The sequence below is a fragment of the Colletotrichum godetiae genome (assembly GCF_030913485.1).
Source record: "Colletotrichum godetiae strain CBS 193.32 chromosome Unknown BDP55scaffold_25, whole genome shotgun sequence".
Classification (NCBI taxonomy): domain Eukaryota; kingdom Fungi; phylum Ascomycota; class Sordariomycetes; order Glomerellales; family Glomerellaceae; genus Colletotrichum; species Colletotrichum godetiae.
In genome coordinates this window covers 249,532-273,135 of record NW_026851273.1, presented here as the reverse complement: position 1 = coordinate 273,135, position 23,604 = coordinate 249,532, and the positions used below count along the sequence as shown (strand labels likewise).

At 54.0% G+C, this 23,604-nt stretch overlaps 6 protein-coding genes across 6 annotated transcripts; 3 read left to right on the top strand and 3 right to left on the bottom strand.

Annotated features, from left to right (window-relative positions):
- Positions 1 to 615: 615 nt before the first annotated feature.
- On the bottom strand, positions 616 to 2,541 carry BDP55DRAFT_554202 (general alpha-glucoside permease; the record flags this gene model as incomplete). The annotated part of the gene is made up of 1 exon (XM_060569373.1): positions 616 to 2,541. The coding sequence occupies one exon, from the start codon at positions 2,539 to 2,541 to the stop codon at positions 616 to 618; it is 1,926 nt and encodes a 641-aa protein (XP_060428530.1).
- Positions 2,542 to 5,665: 3,124 nt separating this feature from the next.
- BDP55DRAFT_553979 (sodium/hydrogen exchanger 3) lies at positions 5,666 to 7,931 on the top strand (the record flags this gene model as incomplete). Its single annotated transcript, XM_060569347.1, has 5 exons — positions 5,666 to 5,711; positions 5,781 to 5,810; positions 5,879 to 6,025; positions 6,082 to 6,741; positions 6,796 to 7,931. The coding sequence occupies 5 exons, from the start codon at positions 5,666 to 5,668 to the stop codon at positions 7,929 to 7,931; spliced, it is 2,019 nt and encodes a 672-aa protein (XP_060428529.1).
- Positions 7,932 to 8,951: 1,020 nt separating this feature from the next.
- On the bottom strand, positions 8,952 to 14,882 carry BDP55DRAFT_177312 (uncharacterized protein). Its single transcript, XM_060565791.1, has 3 exons — positions 14,685 to 14,882; positions 14,454 to 14,606; positions 8,952 to 14,361 (listed from the first exon to the last, which is right to left on the bottom strand). The coding sequence occupies exons 1-3, from the start codon at positions 14,744 to 14,746 to the stop codon at positions 9,204 to 9,206; spliced, it is 5,373 nt and encodes a 1,790-aa protein (XP_060428528.1). The 5' UTR covers positions 14,747 to 14,882; the 3' UTR covers positions 8,952 to 9,203.
- Positions 14,883 to 17,755: 2,873 nt separating this feature from the next.
- On the top strand, positions 17,756 to 18,508 carry BDP55DRAFT_177271 (uncharacterized protein). Its single transcript, XM_060565790.1, has 3 exons — positions 17,756 to 17,934; positions 17,994 to 18,125; positions 18,208 to 18,508. Exons 1-3 carry the CDS (start codon positions 17,884 to 17,886, stop codon positions 18,493 to 18,495), a joined length of 471 nt encoding a protein of 156 aa, XP_060428527.1. The 5' UTR covers positions 17,756 to 17,883; the 3' UTR covers positions 18,496 to 18,508.
- A 1,080-nt stretch (positions 18,509 to 19,588) lies between these two features.
- On the top strand, positions 19,589 to 20,290 carry BDP55DRAFT_632967 (uncharacterized protein; the record flags this gene model as incomplete). Its single annotated transcript, XM_060572491.1, has 1 exon — positions 19,589 to 20,290. One exon carries the CDS (start codon positions 19,589 to 19,591, stop codon positions 20,288 to 20,290), a length of 702 nt encoding a protein of 233 aa, XP_060428526.1.
- A 144-nt stretch (positions 20,291 to 20,434) lies between these two features.
- On the bottom strand, positions 20,435 to 21,811 carry BDP55DRAFT_177226 (uncharacterized protein). Its single transcript, XM_060565789.1, has 3 exons — positions 21,005 to 21,811; positions 20,681 to 20,903; positions 20,435 to 20,621 (listed from the first exon to the last, which is right to left on the bottom strand). Exons 1-3 carry the CDS (start codon positions 21,551 to 21,553, stop codon positions 20,614 to 20,616), a joined length of 780 nt encoding a protein of 259 aa, XP_060428525.1. The 5' UTR covers positions 21,554 to 21,811; the 3' UTR covers positions 20,435 to 20,613.
- Positions 21,812 to 23,604: the final 1,793 nt, after the last annotated feature.

Sequence of the window (23,604 nt, the reverse complement as noted above, 5' to 3'; positions counted from 1 at the left end):
TGTATGAAGGGTGGACAAGTAGCCACCCTTCGAACTGAGATGATTGTACGAAAAGAGTGACGCAAAGGTGGCCTTACGGTAGTTGTGGGTATAATTGGAAAAAAGAATACCTTCATCAATGCTTGACAACTCCATGTGACTTCATCTAAACAAACATCCCAACCTCACTAACTGTTCATCATAATCGCTGCATTCGGGATGTTATCGTGTCGGCTGCGTGCCGTTATCATTCTAAGCAGGCAAAGCTGCTTCTTATGTATCGTGGTCTACAACCTCATGACCGTCCTCCTCTCGCATTCTAGAAGTGGTGGTGAAGGACAAAGGAAAAGCGCCCCTCCATGCCTTCCCATTCATCTTATCGCTGTTGCTTCCCTTGATGCGCTCCTCAACTAATCCAAAAAAGACATCCTGAATAAAAAATCAAAAGTGGAAAGTGGAAAAAGGAGAAGGAAAAAAAAAGGGCGTGGCAGAACCTTTTCCGTCTCGGTGGTCATTTCATATGCCCAAACTCCTTGCACGTTTCCCAAGTCCGATCCAATTGCAGAGAGAAACCTCGTTTCCCCTTGTTCCAGCGCCGCATAAACCGAACGCCAAGTGAGTGTATTCCAAGCACTTTTAATACTCGGCACCACCAAAACTCTTGTTCCTCGTAAGGGTCGCACGCTTGATACTGGCTCGCGGGAGATGCTCGTAGCTCTTATTACGGCTGCGGGCTGTGCCAGGACGAATTCCGGGAGTGGCGGGATCACCCTCCTCAGCCGCAATCATGGCGTCTGCTGGCAAGGATGCACTTTCCTTGATGCTAGCAACGAAGAAGGAAGAAATAAGCACGGCGATACCGCCGAGTGCCAGCACGATAGCAATGGAGTGATCGCCTGGGGTGCCGCGAGGCTTCTGCCAAATTCTAAAGATGATGCTGGATCCGACAGTAGCAATAATCTGAGGCGCAGCGATGGCCATGTTGTGAATGCCCAAGATGACGCCGGCCTGGTCTGCCTCCTCACTATCGCTCATATCGGTCTGTTCTGAGTCGGCAGTAGAGTCGATGGTAGAGGGTGACGCCGGCCCATCGCCTCTGCTGAGCCGTTGCTTTCTCTGGCGAATCTTTGCATCCCTCCGGCTGATCTCGGCGCTGATGATGGCCCAGGGTGCCCAAAGTGTCATTGCCCAGGTGATACCAACCAAACCGATCAGGGCCGTGGCCGCTTCTACCGTACGTACAATGACGGTGCAGAACATGGCGCCCGAGAAGAGAATCAGGGATGCGAACCAAGCCCGCTTGAGGGTGAAACCAGGGATCTGCAGGCGATCCAGCCAGGAAGCCTTCTCATCACCAAACTCTCCGCTGTCACTGTCTCCTGGGAGGTCACCCAGTGGCTGGCTGTCGTACGTAGGCGCGACGAAAAAGGGGAGAAAGACGTTCGTGAGCAAGCTGACAACGGAGTTGATGAGCAGGGCAAAAGTTCCAATACGAGTTGCTCTCTCATACAGTTGGTCGAGTTCTTCCGGCGTCATGTGGGGGTTGGCCTCCAAGTACGGCTCGACGTAAATCTCGCCAATGTACGAGGAGGTGTAGAAGAGGAGCGGGAAGAAGCCAACCCATGCGCACAGCTGGACTTGGCAGACTCTCCTGATCTGAGGCGGCAGACGCTTGATGGAGGTGAAAATCTTGCCGAAGAAAGAAAATACGCCAGGCTTGCCCGCAGTCGGCGGGCCTTCCAGCCGGGGGTCGCGCTCCTTGATCAATGTGGTGCTTACTGCAATGGTTGCCGCCAGAGCAATGCTGGCGATGGCGCAGAGCACCTTGAACTGACTGTCGCCCAAAAACCAAAGGTATGTAGGGAGATTGATATAGCCAGCAATGTAACCGACAATGTTTCCGAAGCCGGTGATGCGACTCGCCATGGCATTGGCAGCTTCTTGCTGGTGAGCTGGAGCACAGTCCACAATGAAGGCCCGAATAGAAGCCTGCACGGTGTTAATGGCGAAGTCGAGGACGTAGATGCCAACCACAGCCACGCAGATAATGGTGTTCTTGACGGCGACAGATTCAATATCAGCGCCAAAAAGGCCCATGATACCACCCACGATTTCTCTGGTCCATGCCAGGAACATGAGAGAGATGATGGTCGCGATAGCCCCGCCGACCATGAAGGGTTTCCGCTTTCCCCACGGGAGTCGGCAATTGTCGCTGAGCATACCGACATAGGGCTGAACCAAGGTGCCGGTAAGCGGGCCAGCAATCCACACCAGGGCCATCAACGACTTGCTCAGGCCGAGGGATAGCAAATAGGGAGACCCATTGGACAACTCGACGGACCAGGCAATCTGCAAACCTCCGATACTAATTGTCAGGAGAATCAGGTACCATACGCTCTTGGTCTGCTGCGTATCTTCCTGCTGCGCTGCCAGTACCGCGTGATGGTCAAAGTAGCCTTCGTCATCGCTGTTGGGGGAGAGCAGCGGCGATCGCTCACTGCGTACGCCTCTCTCCTTGGGATTCGACGGTGCAGATTCGGTGCTCTGGGCGATTGATGGCATCGGACGGCCCCTCCTGGGGGATTGAGACTGAGACGAAGGCATCTTCGGTCGTTGAGCGTCAAGCCGCGACGACTCGGAGGTGAAGCGATTCGGAAGGTTGATTTCGAACAGGCCCACTAGCGGGGCAAGCTGGGGAAGCGTTCGTTCAATGCGGGGAGCTCGCCTCGATCGATTGACACACGAGTCTATAGACTGGGTCGACTAATCAACAAGCGATGGGAGAGTATATAAATGGCGGTTTGAATTTGCAGCGGTAATGGCCAGTGTTTGTTCGTTGCCGGGTTGGGCAGAAAAAGAAGTTGTGTTGTCACGCGGTCAAGTGGGAGGATGCCACGAGACCCCCGAAGACGGGCTGCTGGTACAAGGTGATTCGATTTCTGACGATGACAGAGCGGCGGCAGGAGTGTGCGTCATTCGCTGGCTGGGAACTGCGCCCTGGCTGAATGACCAACTGTATGGTGCAGGTCGGTTCCTGATTCGAGCCCAGGCTATGCGGTTCGATGCAGGCGAGGGCAAATGAGGAGCTGTACCGTCGGTTGAGGTGGTGTGCTAGGGTTGCGCCTGGATGTCCGAGTACCTACTACTAGGGTAAGAATAGGCCTGGTTCCGAGTCTCGACTCGACAAGCAATGTAGCGGACAGCGGGAGAGCGGCAGCCAAATGCACCGTCTGGGTCCGCTGGCAGTGGCAGATAGAACCAGGGGCGAATTGGTAGATGAACTGGCGGAGCGAGGCGAATCAGATACGAATCCAACTGGTGTTTTTGGTGGACGGACTGAAGCGTCGTCTCGATCCGTCTCTCCTCCTTGATGGTGTAGAGAATCTGAGACTGGACGAGGAAAGCAGCTAAGATGCGACCTCGGGCAGGTTAGGTTGGCGTGGTCGGATGGATAAAGACTGCACGTGGCGAAAAGGGAGGAGCGACAGATGGTCGAGACACATGCAACGTTGAAAAAGGGATGGTGAGGGGGGGAAGGGGGATGAGATGTTATTATTTATTCGCTTGGTTCCGGGCAAGTTGAGTGGTGGAATTGGTGGAATCTTCCACGGCTAGTATGGCGCGGGTTCCGGATGAGGAAGAGAGCAGATATGGCTTGGAGGCTGGAGAAGGCGAAAGAGAAGACGACGGAAGAAAGAGACGGGAGACAGGAAGATGGCGGGGCCGAGAGTCTAACACAGTAAGGTCAGGTTGAGGAGAGTGCCCAAGTCGCGATGGCATCGCACAACGCACAGGAGACGGTGAAAGAGAGCGACAGGCGACCTTGCTTCCTGGCCTGTTCCCGGGGTGGCCCCCGCACTCAGTACGTCATGCCCGTAGCTCCTTCTCCCGCTACGTTTGCTCCTATCTTTTTTAGGGGTATCGCCCAGTCCCGACCTCCCGTGGGATTTGCCCCAGACCAAACGCCCACCTATTTTCTTTGGACTACAAGGATTCTTGCTGCTACTACTGCTGCTGGTGCGGAACACGGGAAAGACAATCTGCACACCGACGTTGCTATTTCATCACCTCATGGTTGGGAAAATCAGAATGGGAATGGAACAGAACAGAGAAGAAGGAAATAACACAACAGGCATGATAGGCGTGCATTGGATCCTCCACCGGTACTTGCTCAGACAATACTTACTGTTATATGGGCACATGTAAGCCTCGTGTGCGCGCTGCATAAGCCATCTTCAGGCAAAGGTAAGGTACGATAGGGCACAATCTAACCATCTCACCATCTACGTATCTCACTCATCTGGCCCCCCCTCGGATCGCAACCCCGTGTCTCTTCGTGTGGTAGAACAGCCGTCTCCGGCTGACGGTGCCATTCATCCGGCTGATGAGCCCTCACGAGGGATCTTGATCAAGTGCTACCCCGGTTTCCCAACAAGTCCTGGCACAGCACCCTCAAGTGTCAGATGTCTTACCGGCAGTGCACATTCACAACACCCTCAGCTTGGATGGTCCCTACAACCGTTTCCCACTGGACCTCTTACGGCCCCGGACATGGAGTGGAAGCTGGGGAAAACAATGGGCCTTTTTGACATTGCGGAGTACCTACACCAGTAGATGTCACGATGCTTACCTTAGGCAATGCAATGCCGCAGTGGGTGGTGGTATGGAGCAGGTCGCTGAGGTGCCAACTGCCCAGCTGCGTTGGGCCCAGTGTTTGCCCGAGTTCTAGAATCCTACCCTTGATGGAGCACCTTTTTCGCAACTGCCAACTGGTCCTCGAGAGCACGTGCCGTGTCATATGAAGTCATGCTTCCTGCAGGCCGCGGCCAAGCTCGGCCCAATCCTCCTGCCATTTCCATTGCATGGACTCCTTCCTACCTTAACTTCCTTATGCATCAAGGTAGAATATGCAAGATGGCAACCATTCGTGTAATACTAAAGAAGAAGTAGCATGATAGCCAGAATTTGACACAAACTGAATATTCAGTCTTATCGGGACACAAGGGAGGGGAGCCTAGGTACCTAGGTAATCCTCGACGTGTCCCACAACTCCGTCTCACCAGGTTCGGGCCCGAGCTACCTTACCTTACACTACAAGTCACAACCTACAGGTTTACATCGGCCTGGTCCCGCAGTACCCGGTACTTTAGGATCTACGCTTGGCGCTGCGTTTTCCGCCGACAGCTAGTGACACCCGCCCGCTCTCGATTGTAACTCTACCACCCCGCCGAGGCTACGCAAGCAAAACCGCCCGTCAAACAGCACCCATCCAATCACCGCATCGCTTTAGAGCCACTTCCAGCCAGTGTGCATTGTTGCAGCCTCCGACCAGTGGCTGGCTCCCGTCCCGTCCTGCTTGTCGACGTGCGCTGCGTCTGTACCTCTAGTGGACACCTCTACGAACCTTACTTCGGAACTGGCCTTTTGCTGTAGCCTGCCCGTTCTTCGATCGCATTGGCATTGAAACCTGGCGACATCTCGAAAAAAAGCTACCGACCTGGAGACTCTTATCGTCAGCTCATAACCCTGCGGCGTACGACGACGAGCTGGCCTGTTAATGATCTCCATCCGCCCATCTCGGAGCTCACCCGCGAGCCGCCGGTCGCCCAGCTTTCCTCTTGATTCTGGATCCTACTCCGTCACCAATCCATAAACAACGACATCGTCGCGAGATCACCCATACGATATGATATCGGCCACGGATATTGCGGGAACGGCCTTGCGCCTTGTCCGTATGTTACACGTCAACACCCTGCCTCTTGCAGGCGTCGAAGCTGCCTAAGCTGACTTTGTTTTGCCAGAACGTGCCGCCGAAGAGGGCGACCCTGAAGGTAAGCTATCGACCGGATTCCCTTGAGCCCTTGCGCTCCCGACGATTGCGACTGACCGCATAAACCAGGCTCCGATGGCTCACAGAAGGAGATCTTCGCCGCATGGGCGCTATTCATCTCCATCATGCTTCTCATCACAGCCTTCTTAACGAGCTATTTCCTCCAAGAGAGGAAGATCGAGGCCGTCCACGAGACGGTCATCTCCATCTTTGCAGGTCCGTTCCCGTCGCCTCCAGAACAAGTACGAACTGGCCTCTAACGCATGCTCTAGGAATGACTATCGGACTGCTCTTGCTTGTGACCTCTGGCGATTCGATCCGAAACCTCATCAGCTTCGATTACCAAATCTTCTTCAACCTACTACTACCACCGATTATCCTTGCCTCCGGCTACGAGCTACACCAGGCCAATTTCTTCCGGAATATGGGCACTATCCTGACGTTCGCTTTCGCGGGAACCTTTCTTTCAGCGGTCGTCATAGGCCTCATCCTGTGGCTCTATGCGCTGACCGGAGTCGAGTCCATAAGCCTGTCGTTTGTCGACGCCATTTCTGTCGGCGCGACCCTATCGGCCACCGATCCCGTCACTATCTTGGCCATCTTCAATTCGTACAAGGTGGACCCCAAATTGTATACCATCATCTTTGGCGAATCGATCCTCAACGACGCCATTGCTATTGTCATTTTCGAGACGGCGCAAAAGTACAAGAAAGGCGATGCCTCCAAGCTCGGCTTTTTGAGCTTCTTTGAGGGTATCGGCATCTTCTTGATCGTCTTTTTCGGAAGCTTGTTGATTGGCGTACTTGTCGGAGTTCTGACGGCACTGCTTTTGAAACTCACCTACATTCGACGATACCCCAAGAACGAGAGTTGCCTGGTTGTGTTGATCGCGTATGCTACATATTTCTTCTCGCACGGCATCCATATGTCTGGTAAGATCCTCGATAGTCCCTTGTTTCGCATCAGCACATGACTAACACTCTCAGGCATTGTGTCCTTGCTGTTTTGCGGTATAACGCTGAAACATTACGCTTATTTCAACATGTCTCGTCGGACTCAGCTCACGACCAAGTTCATCTTCCAGATCCTTGCGCAGCTGTCAGAGAACTTTATCTTCATTTACCTCGGTCTAGCGCTGTTCACGGATAATGCGCTGCAGTTCCGACCGTTACTTATCATCATTACCGTTTGCGCTGTGTGCGCTGCTCGCTGGGTGGCGGTGTTCCCCCTATCTCGTCTCATCAACTGGGTCATTCGTTACAGGGCCCGCCGGAGGGGCGGAGGAGAGGTGAGCGATGAGCTGCCCTACAACTACCAGGCAATGCTTTTCTGGGCTGGTCTGCGTGGAGCTGTTGGCGTCGCTCTTGCTGCGCTGCTTACCGGCGAAAACTCCTACGCGCTCAAAGCCACCGTCCTGGTGGTTGTGGTGCTGACGGTCATCATCTTTGGCGGCACGACGGCGCGCATGCTGGAGATCCAAGGAATCCGCACCGGAGTCGTCGACGAGATTGACAGCGACGATGAATTCGACATTGAGCCGTTTAGCGGCGGACAGTATGTCAAGCGCAACAGCACCGGCATCGGATATAATCCTAGGCGGAACGGCAGCCTGTCGCTGGACAACATCTCCTCGCGCAACGGCGCTCGGCCACCCGTGGGATCGGAACGCAGTAGCTATGTTTCCGGCTCACACTCGCCGAACCCGATCAAGAGGCAATCGAGTCTCAGTCGCAAGAACTCTGAAATTGAGAGATCCGATCTGCTGGGACGGAGCGGCAATACGACAGACTCGGACCTCGGGAGCGATATTGATACATCAGACCTCCCGCCCCCAGCCCGTCGGGACCCGCGTCGCACGAGTCCGATGGCCACACCCGGAGTCTCGCAGGCGACCGGGTCTTCCGCCGGTGGACTGCTTGCACAAACTGAGCCCACCGCTGGAGCGTCGGTTGCGCCTCACCACGTCTCAGCGACAACTGCCATCAGACAGCTCTTCAGTCACGGAGCCGAGGACGCGGCGGGTCTGTTCAGACAGCTGGACGAGGACTACATCAAGCCGACGTTGTTGCTCGACGGCAATAACCGCGGCAACGGCTCGGGCTCTGGACCGGGTGCGGTCTGAGGCTACTTCGCTGATTATTGGCGCGCGGGTATTCATGGCCCATTTTCTTCTCTGTATATGTCTCCAAGGGAAGGGAAGGGCGGGCTTGCTGGAGGTTTTTCTATTGCTTCTAGAGACGTGGTCATGTATCGCACGCACTCCGAGGCGATGCCAGGAAGTGTCAAGTCGCATTCAAACGGGCGTTTTGGGCGCATATTTATAGAGAGCTTGGCCGTTTCTTACGGCCATGGAATTTTTGCTAGCAAAACTTTGATGAAAATATGCAGCTGTTCATCCTTGATAATGATTGAATCGTGATGACCACCATTACCAAACTATCCATAGGAGCTATAGCAGTGTTCAACCTTGGGAGCTGAAGGAGTCGAGGGCTCATCTGCTTCTATCTCTGGTTGATCGGTAATCCGAATGCGTCATGGAGTACATCGGGCAGAAGTCTCATGCGTATCCGGTTACGTCCTTCCACCTTAAGCCCACACAAGCCAGTTGTTTGCGATGATCCCCATTCCGGAAAACTTAATCAGCCAGATGAATAGTCCTCTTCAGTCACATTTCATGACATCGAGACAAACGGTAGTGAAGTGGAGGTATCTTCATTAACTTTCTTAATTCTTCATTTGCATCTTTTCCCCTTTTTCTCGTCGGCAGCCGACTTCTTGCCCCCTTTTCCCCCCATCTCTAGAAAAAAGCAAGGTAGAGAAGAGAGCCCTGCCGCTGCCGCCATCTCTCTCTCTCTCTCTCTCTCTCTCTCTCTCTTTTCTCGTCTTCGCATTACAAAGTGGTTATATACAACCTAGTTCCGTACCAAGTTGTCTTCGTCTTTGGGGAAAGAAAACAAGTGAGAATCTCACAATTGTGGTGGTCTTGTTCTCTTTCTATATACATAATGTTTGTTTGTTTCGTCTGCTCGCGAAAACCGCTCGCTTTGGCCCGCCCCCCCCCTTCTTGTTCACCAACTCGTCTAATCAGTAACGCCCTTCGTCTACTCGTAGCGAGAAACAGGTAAGAGAGATAAAACAAACCCACTAGGTTCTACAAGAAACTAGAGGGGGGCCAGCGAGCGGTGCGACGACTACGCAGGATGTGTGCCCTTCTTCTCCCATGGGGCTTTTCCATCCGCGACCTCCGCGACGCCTACTTTGGCATGATGATGGCCGTCCTCCCGCCACGTCCTTGGCGTTTGGTATTCCCACTCCCGATAGACCTTCATGTCGTTGTTCGCATAGTAATATTGATGTCGTTCATGTAACCATGAACGGGCTCCCTTTTCCCCGTTCAGGGCGCGGGCGTAGCAGATGGTGTGGCGCTTCCACTGGCTTGGCGCTGCTGCTGGGCTTGCTGGGCTTGCTGTGCTTGCTGTGCTTGTTGAGCCTGTTGCTGTTGCTGAGCTTGCTGAGCCTGCGGAGCCTGCTGCTGGGCTTTCTGTTGTGCCTGCTGCTGGGCCTGTTGAACCTGCTGGGACGGCTGGGACGGCTTAGCTTGCTGTGAGACTTGCGGCGATTGCTGCGCCTGCTGAACCTGTTGAGCTTGCTGAACCTGGGGTGACTGCTGTGCCTTCGGTGCCGGCTGGACCTGGGGTGATTGCTGCACCCTTTGAGCCTGCTGGACTTGCGGCGACTGCTGCGCCCTCTGAGCCTGCTGAACTTGCGGCGATTGCTGTGCTCTTTGAGCCTGCTGGACTTGCGGCGATTGCTGCGCCTTTTGGGCCTGTTGAACCTGTGGCGACTGTCGGGCCTGTTGCTGCGGCTGCTGCGGCTTTTGAGCTTGCTGCGCGTGTTGAGCCTGCTGGGCCTTTTGGGCTTGCTGAGCTTGCTGGAGCTTCTGAGCCTGGAGAAGCTGTGCAGCGTGGAGAGCCTGAGTCGATTGAGCCGACTGGGGCCTTTGAATCTGAGCCTGCTGTGCCTGCTGAGGCGTGTGTGCCTGCTTCGGAACCTGCTGAGACTGCGGAGGCTGCGGAGGCTGCGGCGTATGCTGGGGCTGCGGCGTGGACTGAGGCCGTACCTGGTGCTGCTGGTGTTGCGTATGCTGAGGCTGCACGTGTTGCTGCTGACCATTCTGCTGCTGATGGTGTTGCTGTGCCTGTTGCTGGCCATGGTGCTGTTGGTGGGCTTGCTGGTGTTGCCCATTCGGAGCCTGACCATTCTGTGCCGCTGCTGCCGCTTGTTGTTGTTGCTGCTGCTGTCTAAGAAGAGCAGCATACTGATGAGGGCTAGTCGTGGCAGCAATACCATTAGCAATACCCGGAGATGAGGCGCCTCCACCGCCAGCAGCCGCGTTCATGGCATTTTGAGACATGGTCGTCCTCTGATGAATCATCAGGCGAGTGAGATGCTCCGTAGCATGTTGGCGCACGAGTTCAGGTGTCCAGGTCGGGTTCTTGTGCCGATATTGGGCTTCCAGGGCACTAAGCTGTTGCTGGATTCCGGGTGGCACTTGTGTGAGGGGGCGAGGTGAACCTGAAGTGCCGTTAGGCATATGGAGACCACCGGCAGGAGACGTAGCCACCCCACCACCATTAGCAGCGTTGAATGCCATCATGGCTTGAGCATTAGCCTGAGCATTGGCGATGAAGCTCTGCTGGTTCACACCGTTGACGCCATTGACACTATTAACGCCGTTAGCGCCGTGGACGCCGTTAACTGATGCGGGCCGCATGTTTGGCGGAGAATGGGACTGAGACGCATGAGATGTCGGTGTTCCCTGGTGCAGTTGCTGCTGCTGCTGTTGTTGTTGTTGTTGTTGTTGTTGCTGCTGCTGCTGCTGCTGAGCCGGTTGCTGTTGCTGCTGTTGGGGCTGTTGATGTTGTTGCTGCGGCTGTTGGTGGACCTGTTGTTGGACTTGCTGTTGAGCCTGCTGCAGCTGAACAGCCTGTCGCTGCTGCTCAGAGATACGCCGCGCCTGCATCATGAGATTAACATCAGGCTGAGGGTTAGGCATAGGCATCCTGTGCTGAGCTTGTAGTGCCGCCTGCATCTGAGCTGTCTGCGCCCCGTTCATTGGCATGGGAGGCACGAGGCCGCTCATCTGAGCGGGGACTCCGCCCATGTTCGCGGTCGGAGCCTGCATGGGCATACGACCTCGGCCTGCTTGACCCGGAACGGGGAGCTGGTTAGGCATATTGGGACGGGCCATGTTGCCGTTGACTTGACCCGCGACGCCTGCCGGTACTTGGCCTGCGGCGGGCGTCGTGGCGATCTGTGCGGCGACCTGGCCTCGCTGCTGCATCGTGATGCGTCTCTGGGCCTCCTGGCGCTGATGGAACTGGGCCACCTTCTCGGCAAGTTGCTGGTCGCGCTCCCACCTCATCAAGCTGTAATCCCTAGGTGTCTTGGTAGGTCCTCTGGGTTGCGCGGCCTCGTTGGCCTTCCGCATGGCTGCCATCTGAGTGGCATGCTGCTGCTTCTGAGCCGCAGTCTCGCGCTTCTTGGCCAACTTCCTCATAGCATCGATTAGCGTGAGGTGCTTCTGATTGCGTCGTCGCTCGACTCTGAGCGGCGTTGAAGGTCTGCGTCTTGCGACCGGCGTTGTCGGCGGCGCTGAGCCGGCAGCCTGTTGCTGCGCAATCTGGTTCTGTTGCATGATGACACGGTTGGCAGCATCGATCCTGTTCTGGTACGCCTTGAAGTACTGCGTCTTTTGCATGTCCGTGGGGAGGCCTTCCAGATTGATCCATCGCTCGAAGCATTCCCAAGGCGTCCTCCGCTCAGCGCCGGATGTGAAAACGGATCTAGGCGTGAGAAGGCTGGAAATGAGCGACCAGTTGTATGAGTACTCGCGAACCAGGCTTCGCAGCTCGTCATCCTCTGCCAATGTCCATTGCGAGGGGCTGCGGCATTCATAGAAGCTTTGCATGGGCATCTGGTATTCCGCCGGAGGACGGAATTGATGGCCGGCGTGCAGACGGTCTCGAATCGGCTTCATTTCGGGGTTAAACAGGGCCACGTCAGCATTCTGCGGCGGTAACTTCATCCTCTTTGCGGGCTGAGATCCAAATACGACCTTCTCGTCGTCATCCTCCTCTTCTTCTTCGTACTGGTAACGACTCCTTTTTCTGGGTGGTCCATCCGAAGAAAGTTTCATCTCGCCTTCCACGTATTTGCTCAGGGGAAGAGCAGGGCGACGCCAGTGCGCATCGGGGTCGAATTCGGGAACGGTGAAATCAAACGCCGGGATCTTGAGTGGTTGTCCGTACATCGGGAGCTCCTGAAGCAGCTGGTCTGCGGTCGGTGAACTTCGGAGCTCGAAAACAACGTCGTCGTCTTCGAGGGCAAAGATTGCAGACGGGGCCACAGTCTGGAGAAGCTCCTCCTGTAGCTCGTCGACGTGTTCGGGTGAATCCAGGTCACCTGAAGGTACCAGCTCGGGAGTTGCATGCGCATCGACCACATCCAGTGAGATATCGGCCATGTGGGCATCGCCTTCGGTCTCGGGCTCGGTCGGCTGCTCCTTGGGCGGAATGTACGCGGGAACTTGGAGCTCCTTGCGTTCTTCCTCACCTGAAGCGATCCATTCGGCACAGGCGTGAGCGAGATTCCGCGCAGCTGCTAGTTTCCATTTTTTTTCTTCCCGGAAATCCGTCCTCATCCACTTCATCTCCTGAAGCAGCACATCCAAATGAGATTCCGGACGAATAGGCTCCGGCCACCTCTTTGGCTGTCGCAATGACCATTTATCGTGCTGTTGCAGATGATACACGCGACGAAGCACTCGGCATGCCTGATTGTCTTGGATGGCGACGTAGGCATCCGGGGTAGACACCGTCTTGTGAGACTGGTTAAGTATCACCTCTATCGGCTTCATCCATTTTGATGTTTGTGTAAAACCTTGCACAAAGAGTGGTGTGAAATAGTCGTCTGTCGGCAGAAAACTTTGCTTCTGCTGACTAGGCACCATAGACTTGTCTGCTGATCGTTTCGTCTGCTTGCCAAACACAACTTCAGAAGGCTTGTTTCTTGCCTTTTCCTTGTCCTTCTTCTTGGTGGCAAACGTCTTTGGCCTCGAGGGCGGAGACTGGGGCGTGGAGGTGAGAGGTGTAAGTTGACTTGCGGGCATTTTGACAGTCATTTGTGTCTCTGGACTTGTTTCTCCCAATATTTCGGCCACTGACTTCTGTCTGATTGTTCCAGAAGCTGTTCGGGTTACCGCTCGCTCTGGGTCCTGCGGCGTCTGTGGAGCTTGGTTTGTAGCTTGAGGAGTCTGCATCTCCGTTTGACTGGGTCCAACAGGTATCGCTTGTACCTCAACGGAAGGTTTCTCCTCAGACTGGACATCTGGTTGATCCACATCCATTTTTTCGGGAGCCTGAGACTCCTGGCTGTCCGGGATTTCTTTGGCCGGCTGGCCCGTACGCGGCTCAGCGGCGGTAGTGGCACTCTGGGCCACACTTGGTGTAATGACCTTTGCTGCGGTAGGCTCTGGGGCTTTGATTTCGACCGGAGGCGGCGTGGGCACCACTGATGTCGTGGGAGGCGACGCTTTCTTCGCGGGTGTTTCGCTCACAGGCGGTGTTGGCTTAGAGCCCATCGCCATAGACTCCTGCAAAAGCTGTGCTTCAGGTCCATCTGGTATTCTGCCGTTGGGCGAATCTGCATCAGGGGAAGCATCGCCTTCGGTCTCCTTAGCCTCCTCTGCCTTACCTGCTGCCTTTCCTTCATTAGATGTGGCCTGCCGCTCCACATATTGAGGGCCTTCATTTTCGGGGCTCGTATCTGTTGAAACGTCATGCACAGCAGGAGTCGCGGCTGTCTGCGTCGTTGAGCCTGGTGATGAAGCTCCGTCGGCTAGCTTTGCTGGGTCGGGCGGAGGTTTGGCAGCCACGGGAACCGTTTCCTCGGTCTTTTTGAAGTCTGGACGAGCAGGAAGCTGTGCGACGGGTGGCTTTACAACGGATGGACTGGGCGCAGCTTGTGGCGTATCCCCCTTTCGTGGTTCGGCCTTCTTCGAGATGCCATTCGGATTTTCGCGTAGGGGCGCTGGGACGGGCTTTTCGACAGCTGCGGCGCTTGTTGTCTCTGCGGAATCTTGTCGCGATGCGTGCAGAGGATTCTTCGTGGGAACGGCTACAGGTGATGGCGGCGGCGGACCTGAGGCAGCCAACGTGGGCGGTTTGGAGGCATCGGGTCGATTTGGTGTCGATGCAGCAGGCACAGGCGTCGGGGGCTTCGGTGGAAGTGAGGGCGGAAGGGTGAAGGTCGCAGGTGTTCGAGGTGATGGTGCAGCGCCATTCGGGACGTTAGATGGAGCTGCAGCCGGCTTTGGCGACGGCGTAGGAGCGCTCTTCGTTTGGGTTTCGGGGACGGCAGCATCTTGCTTTACGGGAGGAGCAGGCGCTGGCTCTGGTGCAAAGAGGCCAGAGTTGTCGAGGGACTGTCTTAGGACATCGTAGCGCAGCTGAGGTCGAGCAGGAACATTCGCTTCATTGAGCTTCCGTCCCCTGTAAGTCGTGTAAGCGGCGAGAGGCAACAACTGGAGCCATACGCGACCAAAATGGGTCAAAAAAAGCGCGAAAAGAACAGGACAACGTACTGTGAGATATCGCAAGCCTGCAGGAACTGAAGTTCGGCTGCGGTGGCGGGCGGCGCGTCAGGATTTGCGAAGTCGTTTGTGGGGAGTGCATCGCCCTCGGTCGCGACAGCGAAGAGCTGACGAAGCTTCCGCTTCCTCGATGTTACAATTGAACTAAAAAATGTCAACACGCCGAAAATTATATCACTAGAATCGCACGAGCGAGCTCTATCGAGCGATACAATAACTAACCTAAATTCATCGCGTGTGGATCGCAAAAGCCTGGAGCGGTCGGCAGGCCCGACCTCAGTCATGTCATGAGCTGCCGCGACATCCGTTTTGGGCGAAAACGGGATGTCGACAATGGTTTCGGAGCGTCGCTGAGATGAAATCGACGATCAAAAGTGATGAAAGTGGTTGTGGTGGGTGGTGGCAATTGATCGCGATTGATTTCTGTCGTGGATGGTCGACCAGAAAATTGTCGGTCTACGGGCGCCGCTGGACGGGTGGTGATTCTGGAAGTCACAGGCTGATGGGCAGTTGCTAGATTGGGGGGGTTGATAGACACCCCGGGAAAAATTATTTGTTATCGGAGAATCTGGACACTGTGCCGGGGAGGAGGCCATGGATGCGTCTTTAACAGAAAGGGGAGGGTAATGCGTGGTGCAAAGATGAATGACCGGGGGAGGCAAAAAGGAGATGGTACAGTGCGGTAATCTCTCATGCCAGATAGTCTCTCCAATGGGGATGTCTGGACCGGGCCCTCCAACTTTTTGCGGCGCACGCAGGCTACGCAGTACGCTTCCTTGCAGCAGTTGATGAATGTCTGTCCATCGGGCTCTGTCTGTTGGGGAACTTGGGGTCTTGGGGACGCCCTACTCCTGCTTAGAGTGAGGTGTTCAGTGCTTTTTTCTTCTAGCGCCGGTGCAGCGCGCCCGCCCTTGCCCGTCCGCATATCAGTGGAAAGATGATGAGGCCTTTCAATGTCGCTGGGGACAGGTGTCTGTCTCTGTCTCTCTCTCATAGAACCTACCTGACCTACCTGTAAGAATAATAAGGCGCGTGTAAGTACTGATAAGTAAGTACCTTCGAGTCTCAAAAGCTTCACCAGGCTCCCGTTCATTTTGCTGTAATAGCAATCTGCACTTTGGATTGCCGCTAGTTGAAAATCAGAATCGGATGGAACATCGCTGGACAGGCCCAAGTGTGCTGCTGGCTGGCGACATCTTCCGCTTGATGAATCAGTCAGTGTGAGTGTGTGCATCTTCTTGCCGCCATGCTGTTTTCGTCTAGACCAACCCAAATTCTCCCACGTTGTGTGTGGCTCGGTCTGGCATCCAATCTCATCAGCATCCCTGCTCCGGTCACATTCCATCGGTGCAAGCGTCTTGCGTTTGCTGTTTGCTTGGATGCTGAAAGTCCCAGGAACCCAGGATGCCTGGACTTGGACTCTTGGAGCTTTACTTTTCTTCTCTTCTGCCATCGCTTCTTACCTGGTCGCAGGCATGACGAGCCCACTCTTGATGTTTCCAGCCTTTAGGCCCCTTGCCTGCGAGGCTCGCTTTCAGCAATGCGACTTTCTTTGCTTGGAAGCTGTCGGGCAAGTGTTGAGAGATTTCGTCTCTCTACCTTGGTGAGATTGTCGTCGCTGTCGATCTCAGCGCCAAAAGGCCACGAGAAGACGCCGGCTCAGTGTGAATGACGACAACCCTCATTTTCCACCTTCACTTGAGAGCGAAAGAGACGAACGCTATCGCACAAAGTCTTTCAATGAGACGAAATTCCAACGCTAGAATCGCTTGATTCGATGAACGTCGGTGATGAACGAAGCAACTTTTTCTCAACCATTGCCCGACAATCTCGAAGCCGGGGGACCAGGATAAGACCTGAAGCATGAGTCGGGGCCTATGGACGCTTTGTGAGTGCTCGTCCCAAAAACTCCGAAGCCCAACGCACACCTAAATTCAATAGTCTCGTCGCAGAGTCGCGGGGCAGGCTCTGCAAAAAGGTTCGTGAGTTTCGAGTCAGTTGCACGCCTCCGAGTTGCCGCGCTGGAGAGGAAAAGTCAGTGACCTGGACAAAAGGTTCTCTCATCCGGGAACGTACAATTTCACATCTATTAGTCGTTCATGTGTCACAAAGTGCCTCTTGTAAGACAATCAGCTAATACTTATCCTGCACTCAATTGAATCACCTGGCTTGTCGAATTGGACATGCTCGGGGATTCATGTTACTCGTCGATGGGATACTTCTTATGAGTTTTGTGCATTAGTCGAGCGCAACTTAGGGTTGATGATACTGAAGAAGTGTATAAATGAACAGCAATCGTGCTACGTGAAAACCTTCTCATGAAAAGCGATTGCCGTCGGTCTAGCGATAATTCCGAGTGAGAAGCTCATCTCATGGGCTGCCAAAGATTCGAATATGAGTGAGGGCGTAGTTGATCCGTTCCGGGTGGTTGAGTTTCCAGGTTGTGCGTCTGCCAAGACGTCGCATTCTCTCAGAAGAGAACTCTGAAATGAGAAACGAAACGGACCGCCGGTAGCTTGTTTGAGCTTCCCCCGCAAATATCGGAAACAAGACAGAGGAGAAGTTTAGAGAGAAAGGGATTTTACGACATTGCGCAAAGAGATATTATTTCCACAACGTTGAACATAGAGGCTGAAATCAAAACATGTGTGGGCGCACCAAACCAGCCAAACACACAGCCCGGAGAAAAGAAAACGCAGCGGGAAGTTGTTGTGTGGTTCCAGTTTGCTTGATGCTATTCCTCCCCCCCCCCACGCGGCGACCCAATGACAGGCCCAGCTCGGGCCCCGGGTGTATGTGCGTTTAGTTTTTACACAACGTTAAATCCTGCAAAGTTATGCAAGAAAACAGCATCGGATTGGTCGGTGTCTATGAAATGCCGATTCGGGTGACATCACGATTCCCACTCCACGAGTTCGCCCTTGCCTTTCAACAGGGGTAGGGAGAAAATTGTAGCTAGCCAATCGAATGTTGCACTCACCGGTTCGACGCTGGCGATCTTTTGTTGTAACTCTGTCATCACCACTCGGCCGACCCAGTGCTTGCCAGGTCCCAATGTAGGTAGCGTTCCCGCAGGCCCGTCTGTTGTCAACCAAGTGCGGGAAGACTAGGTAGGTATCCAAATATGCCTGGCTCTCATAGATTCGACGTCCTTCTAGACCCATGCTAGTACTCGTTTCCCAAGTCGGAGCAACCCGTGCGCTGGACTGCCTCGGTGCAACACCCCCTCCTCCCCGAGTTCGTGTCTCTTTACGTCGCCCGTCGGGCTCTAACTCGCGCCGTCCTTCCGATCTTGAAAGGAGTTATACTCCGTACTGAAGTCATACAACTACTCTCCGTGCCTACTCACCATTCCAGTGAAGCTTGCTGTATTCCACTCACCCAACATCTCTCAACGTGACATTGAAACACCATCGTCAACATGTCTTTCTTCGGTCTGGACCTCGCCCAAAAGGGACTATCCCTTTACACTGTCAGTGACGTATCGACAAGCAATGTAGCTGGACCACTAAGCTAAAACCGAATGTCCAGATCCCGGCCGCCTTCGTGATGGCCATGCTGCCCAACGTCTACGCCGTCTCCGGAGCCGGGGCGCACTACGACCTCTGCAACCCGCGAAAGCTCCAGACCAGCGTCGTGGCCGATGACAAGATAGACAAGATTGTAAGAACGACACCCTTCCATTTATAGACAACCATGCCCCCCTATCCGAGCACCTTGACCTTCATCTCACACGAAGCTGTAGGCCAAAGCCCGCATCCTCCGTGCCAAGGCCGCGTCGGAAAACGCCTTTGAGACACTCGGGTTCTACTCGGCTGCCGTGGTCGCCGCCAACTTCGCCGGTGTGGACGCCGAGACTGTCAACATCTTGACGCTGGGCTACGTCGGCTCCAGGGCCTTGTACAACATCATCTACGTGCGCCTGCAGGACAACCGGAGCTTCGGCCCCGTGCGAAGCCTCGCTTGGCTTGCCAGCATCGCCATCACTGTTACGTTGTATGCCAAGGCAGCTACGCAATTGGCGTCTTCCTGAGCTGGGCTCTTCGATGATAATAGCTCTCAGCGGCATGGGATACAACCTTTGGCGCGTCTAATGAAACTTTTTTCCAATACAAGCCTCTTTATGAGTGTAATACGTTTCATGTTCACGTGCAATGAAGTGTTTCTTGTACGAGCCTGTCGGTAATGGGTGTCAATGTTGCATAATGGGAAACGGGAAGCAAACGACCTATGGCGGGAGCACAAAGCTTGTTCTTCAAGTTGACGGGGTTCTTTCGGGACGCACGATCCAGCGCCGTCGTCGTACATGATCAGAGACAACAGTAAGCCATCTGTAAAAGTGGCCGACATCGTGACCATATCCATTCGGAAGGAAGATAAGTCAGTTCATACTAAGCTCGCACGAGACTAGCATGAATAGGAAACGTGGGCTGGAGTTACCCTACACCAATCCCACAGTGGAACAATTCTGGAAAGCCTCATCGTCAGCCCTAATATATAATTGCTAAGCTTCTTTGATCTTCAGAATCTTGGTCCAATAGTGGCGGAAGTATCACATCTCTGTACCACAACCTTCCGTCTCGTGAGATGGCACTCTCACGGCAGATTCGGTCTCAGAATGGGCTCCTTGTGTTCTACATAAGCCAGTGGCTCCTTCCTTGGGCGAAAGAGCGAGACCAAAAGTGAAAAATTGAGGCAACCACGAAGCTACTTCAAGAGTCCGAAACTGTCTCGTTGACTTAACTTCCTTCCGTTTCAAGATACCTGTACCTGCAGTGTTCCTTCCCCCAGTAGAATACATTTTGAGCTGATTACAGCAAGAGGTGAAAGACTTCAACTGCACTGCCTTTGGCCTTTGGACCTTGTCTTACCCATCACCATCATCACCCCCTTTTCCAGTTATTCTATTGCAGTCGGCTCACGATATCTCAACATCTCTTTTTCGGTCATTCTTTCATAATTAAAACAAGTCTCACTTTGTACAAACAAACCTGACAGTCAGTTTTCCAACTTCGATCCTTCTCGGTAAGCCTCTAGTGAAAGTACAAAAGGAAACTCTAGACTCAACACTGACCAAATAGCAAGCCGTCCTCATCAATTTTAAACCAACCGCTTCAATATTTAACATGCGCAACCTTTTTACCTCCCCCATCGCCTCCATGGTGCTCTTGCTGGGCGGCTCCGGCCTCGTGGTTGGATTCTACGACAAGTATTCTACCCGTCGTACTACTACGACTTCTACTACTCATTCTATCGCCGCGCCCGGATTCGATCTGATAACTCTCCCTGGAACCACCTCCACGACCACTCATTTGGAGTCCTTATTGCCCCAAGGAACACTCGTCGTCTCACCCATCAAGGCCAACGTCAGAGTAGATTCCATCTCCGCGATCTCGGCGATCCCCGCTACTATCATCAACTGCGACCACGAGTGGTGTCAGAATGGCACGTCTCTTTGTGCCTACTGGGCCGGCATCACTGGCTGGGATCCTACGAAAGGTCCGGTTCCTGGCGAGACTGTCACCTCTGTCGGCAGGTGCAGCGCCGTTCCTTCCCAGGATGGAAACCAAAAGCGCGACACTACGAACGAGATGCTCATCACCTCGGCGCCTACTCCCTCAGTCGACTGCAAGTACAAGTACTGCGACAGAAACACCCAGTATTGCATGTACTGGGCTGGAGTCACTGGCTGGGACCCTTCTCTCGGCCCCATCCCGGGCATGACACGCACCTCTCTTGGTGCTTGCCAGGCGCCCCCCACGGCTGCCGTCAATGGCACTACCGTTCCGACCACTATGGTGACGAAGACGTGCACGAGTTCCAACTGAATTCAAGCACCAAACAGCGACGACTTTACACTTTCGAGAATCTAGAGGCACACGGGACGCTTAGTCTGGAGACGTATACGACTAAACGTTTTGGTGGTGGAGGCTACTAGGAAAGCAAGGCTCAGACTGGTCGCCAAATAGAAGCTTGCATAAGGAACCAAGATATCTTGAATCTCCAATTCTGTATACGCGAATACGTGAATATGAACGAGTGATATGTACTGAAGAATGGATGAAGTATGTACAATGTTGCCGTCTTCTCCGGCCTTTCTCGAAGCCAGCTCTTACCGCTACTCCTGTTCCATGAAGGAAATAGATTTACATCACGCGGCTGCTCCCAGTCCTGTCAGTTGCTTCCCACTCAAAAAGGTTCCCATAGTATTCACTCACCAGGTCCAGTGACAGAGGTCGTGATAGCAGTATCCTCCACATAGACGCCAGAGAAGAAAAAGTCCTCGTTGGTGTCGGCATAGCCGTCACGAGGAAGCTCGAGAACGCCCAGATGCCAGTCCGCGCCGTTGGACGACGTCGAAGCAGAGACTGGAGCCACGACCTGCTGCAGAGGGGCACTACCCTCGGAGTGCCAGAAGCCGACGCTTCCGCTTGAGAAGTTCTACGACATAATGGTGTAAGTCCATGCTTCTAAGCCCAACGTGTGAAAGGCACCCTTCCCTCCATACGCAAGAAACAGAATGGGTACAAAGACGAACTCACAATCTCGTAGGCGACGTTGTGCCACACATCCGGCTTCCACTCCGTCTTCCACAGACTCTTCTGCTGCACCATAAACTGCAAGTTCGTGTTGTTCGTCGCCGACTCGCCACTAATCCATCCGCTCTTAAGCTCAGTAAAGTGGCTCTCGAAAAACGCAATCTGGTGCTCGCGGAAGATGCTCGGCGCGTTGACATCCTTTCGGGAGATGCTGAAGTGGTACCACACCTTGCCCGAGTTGATGGTGGCCTTTGTCTGCGGAATGAGTTCGGTGCGCCGCATGTTTTGGCCGTTCCAGTAGGCCGTGCTATCGAGCGTGATTTTTACACCTTGCTTTGACGCCGTGTCGGCAGGGTTCTTATAGGACGGCGAGAGGTTTACGTATTTCGTTACGTCGCCGGACCCGTGGATGTAGTACTGATAGGGTCCGACTTGGTTGGACCAGGACCACTTGTTGAGGTCGGAGGAGGAATTGAAGTCGTTGAAGCGGCCGTCCCAGAGGACTTTGGCGGAGGTTAAGGGAAGGAGGGTGAGGAGGGCGGTGACCTTCATATTGGCGATTGGACTTGGTTGAGGGAATGGGAATCAGTGACGCTTGGCTGGAGATGCATGAGAAAGCATGTCAAAACTTGCCGGACAGGCTCATCACTTTTATACCATTCACAGACTGAGCCCTTGTGCGGCAATCCGGGACGGGGGAATATCACGACATTGAATATAGTACCTCGGCGAACTATAGCAAACGAAGGCGGTTAATGCTTCAGGCACGAACAGGTCACGAGTAATATAAACACACTTCGAACGGACCGTCTAGCCAGGGATGCTCAAGGGGGGAGAAGGGGGAAGCTTATTTATCTACGTCGCATTTGTTCGGACAGCACCCTCCGATCCCATCGTGTAAGCTATAGACGTTGATTTGGGGAAATCTGGATGCACGGGAAATTTAGCCTGTATGGAGTTTAAAGCCTGCCCACCCCCCACACGAGCACGAACTCGCAGCATGGGGGATGGGGGAAGAAAAAAAGGGGATTACGTTATTCTGTGGTTAGGGCATGCTGGTTTGACGGGAAACTTTGATTGAGCAATACCCTTTTGACGTGCTCGCGGCCCATGCTGGAGCAACGTTTGTCAAAAAAGAACTCAATGACATTGTGGCGTGGAAATCTGCAACTTTGATGACGGATGAACGGTTGTGGATGACCTTGGGATTCCTCGAATGTCCACCTTTATCGAAAGCCACCAACAGCCAAGGAAAGCTTGTTCTGCTCCAAGTACCATTTTGGATACCCTCAAGTCCCGTTGCCAAGTCTGGCGCTCGGAGGCAAGTCAGTAGGGTGGCGTTCCAAGACGCGTCGCGAGGGTCACATTCGGAAGCAGACCAAGACTGATAGGCCCTGTCTGTTGCGCGCACACACACGGCAACATCTGAGTGGGAGGGTTTGGCTTCAGATCACACGTTCGGATGGCGCTGTCCTACCATACTTCTAGTATCCCAGAGAGCTCCTATCGCGTACGGGCAAACACGGCTGAGCATAGCGTGGCGGGTGACTGATGTTGCGAAATAACTTTGAGTGTTAACGCTTCGCCATCATGGGGTACTGTTGAAGACGTTTTCGGTGTATGCTAATATAGGACCACGGATAGTATAGACGATGATGCGGCTCCGGGTTGAACTTACACCACTAAACCTGTGGAGCAAAAGGAACATCATAGTAAACTTTCCAGGAATACACTCTCAATATTACCCCCAAGCAAACATGTGATGATCACGCTGGCATTATCATTGACCTGGTTTGAACGTTGACATCTGGGCCCGAGTGGATCTCAACCACCTCCCGCCTCTATTGATGCCCCATAGCCATCAACTATAACATCTATTGGCCGCCTCGTATAGGCGCATACATTAACTTTCTACAGGACTTGTTCGAGCCTTTGAGGCTCAACAGCGGCACATGGAACTGTGTATAGATCACGAGAAGCAGTAACCTCTGCGTCCGGAGAAAGTCGAGAGAGAAGTCTATAAAACTCGCTCTTCTGACTCTGCCCAGTCTTTCTCTCTTTCTTCCTCTACGCCATTAGATAGATCTCTACACCATTCAGCGACCCTAGGTAAGTGTACATCACAGAATACTCAACACATATAAACCAATAATTACTAATGCCACTAATCTAAGATACTTGATCTCACATCAAACTGAACAACATTAAGATGGTCGCCGTCAAGACCACCCTCGCCGCCACGGGCACCCTCGCCCTGGCCAGCGCCACCTCCTTCACCACCATCACCACCTCCACCACCTCGGAGCCCGCCACCGCCGTCGCGACGCTCACCAATCCCGTCGCCCCGCCCCTGCCCCTGGCCACCGGCTCCGTCCCTACGGAAGCCATGATCGCCCGCCGTAGGGAGTGGTGCAAGGAGAATAACTCCGACAGGCGCCGCAGACCAGGCTGGTATAAGAGCCCGGACAACTACGCCGGTTCCATCAAGTACTGCGTCGACTTCTACCTTCAAGAGTACAAGCAGAATCCTACCAAAGCTGGCTGGATCGAGGTGGCCATGGATAGATCCGGGGGGCCCCCTATTAACCGCGAGGCGCCCGTCA

Bases quoted from the DNA above. Each gene is read 5' to 3' on its own strand.
- BDP55DRAFT_177312 (XM_060565791.1), bottom strand. From the start codon at position 14,746: ATGACTGAGGTCGGGCCTGCCGACCGCTCCAGGCTTTTGCGATCCACA. The intron at 14,607-14,684 runs GTTAGTTATTGT...GACATTTTTTAG, and splicing joins TCCACACGCGATGAATTTAG to TTCAATTGTAACATCGAGGA. The intron at 14,362-14,453 runs GTACGTTGTCCT...CACGACTTACAG, and splicing joins CAGGCTTGCGATATCTCACA to GGGACGGAAGCTCAATGAAG.
- BDP55DRAFT_177271 (XM_060565790.1), top strand. From the start codon at position 17,884: ATGTCTTTCTTCGGTCTGGACCTCGCCCAAAAGGGACTATCCCTTTAC. The intron at 17,935-17,993 runs GTCAGTGACGTA...CCGAATGTCCAG, and splicing joins AGGGACTATCCCTTTACACT to ATCCCGGCCGCCTTCGTGAT. The intron at 18,126-18,207 runs GTAAGAACGACA...ACGAAGCTGTAG, and splicing joins ATGACAAGATAGACAAGATT to GCCAAAGCCCGCATCCTCCG.
- BDP55DRAFT_177226 (XM_060565789.1), bottom strand. From the start codon at position 21,553: ATGAAGGTCACCGCCCTCCTCACCCTCCTTCCCTTAACCTCCGCCAAA. The intron at 20,904-21,004 runs GTGAGTTCGTCT...ATTATGTCGTAG, and splicing joins ACAACGTCGCCTACGAGATT to AACTTCTCAAGCGGAAGCGT.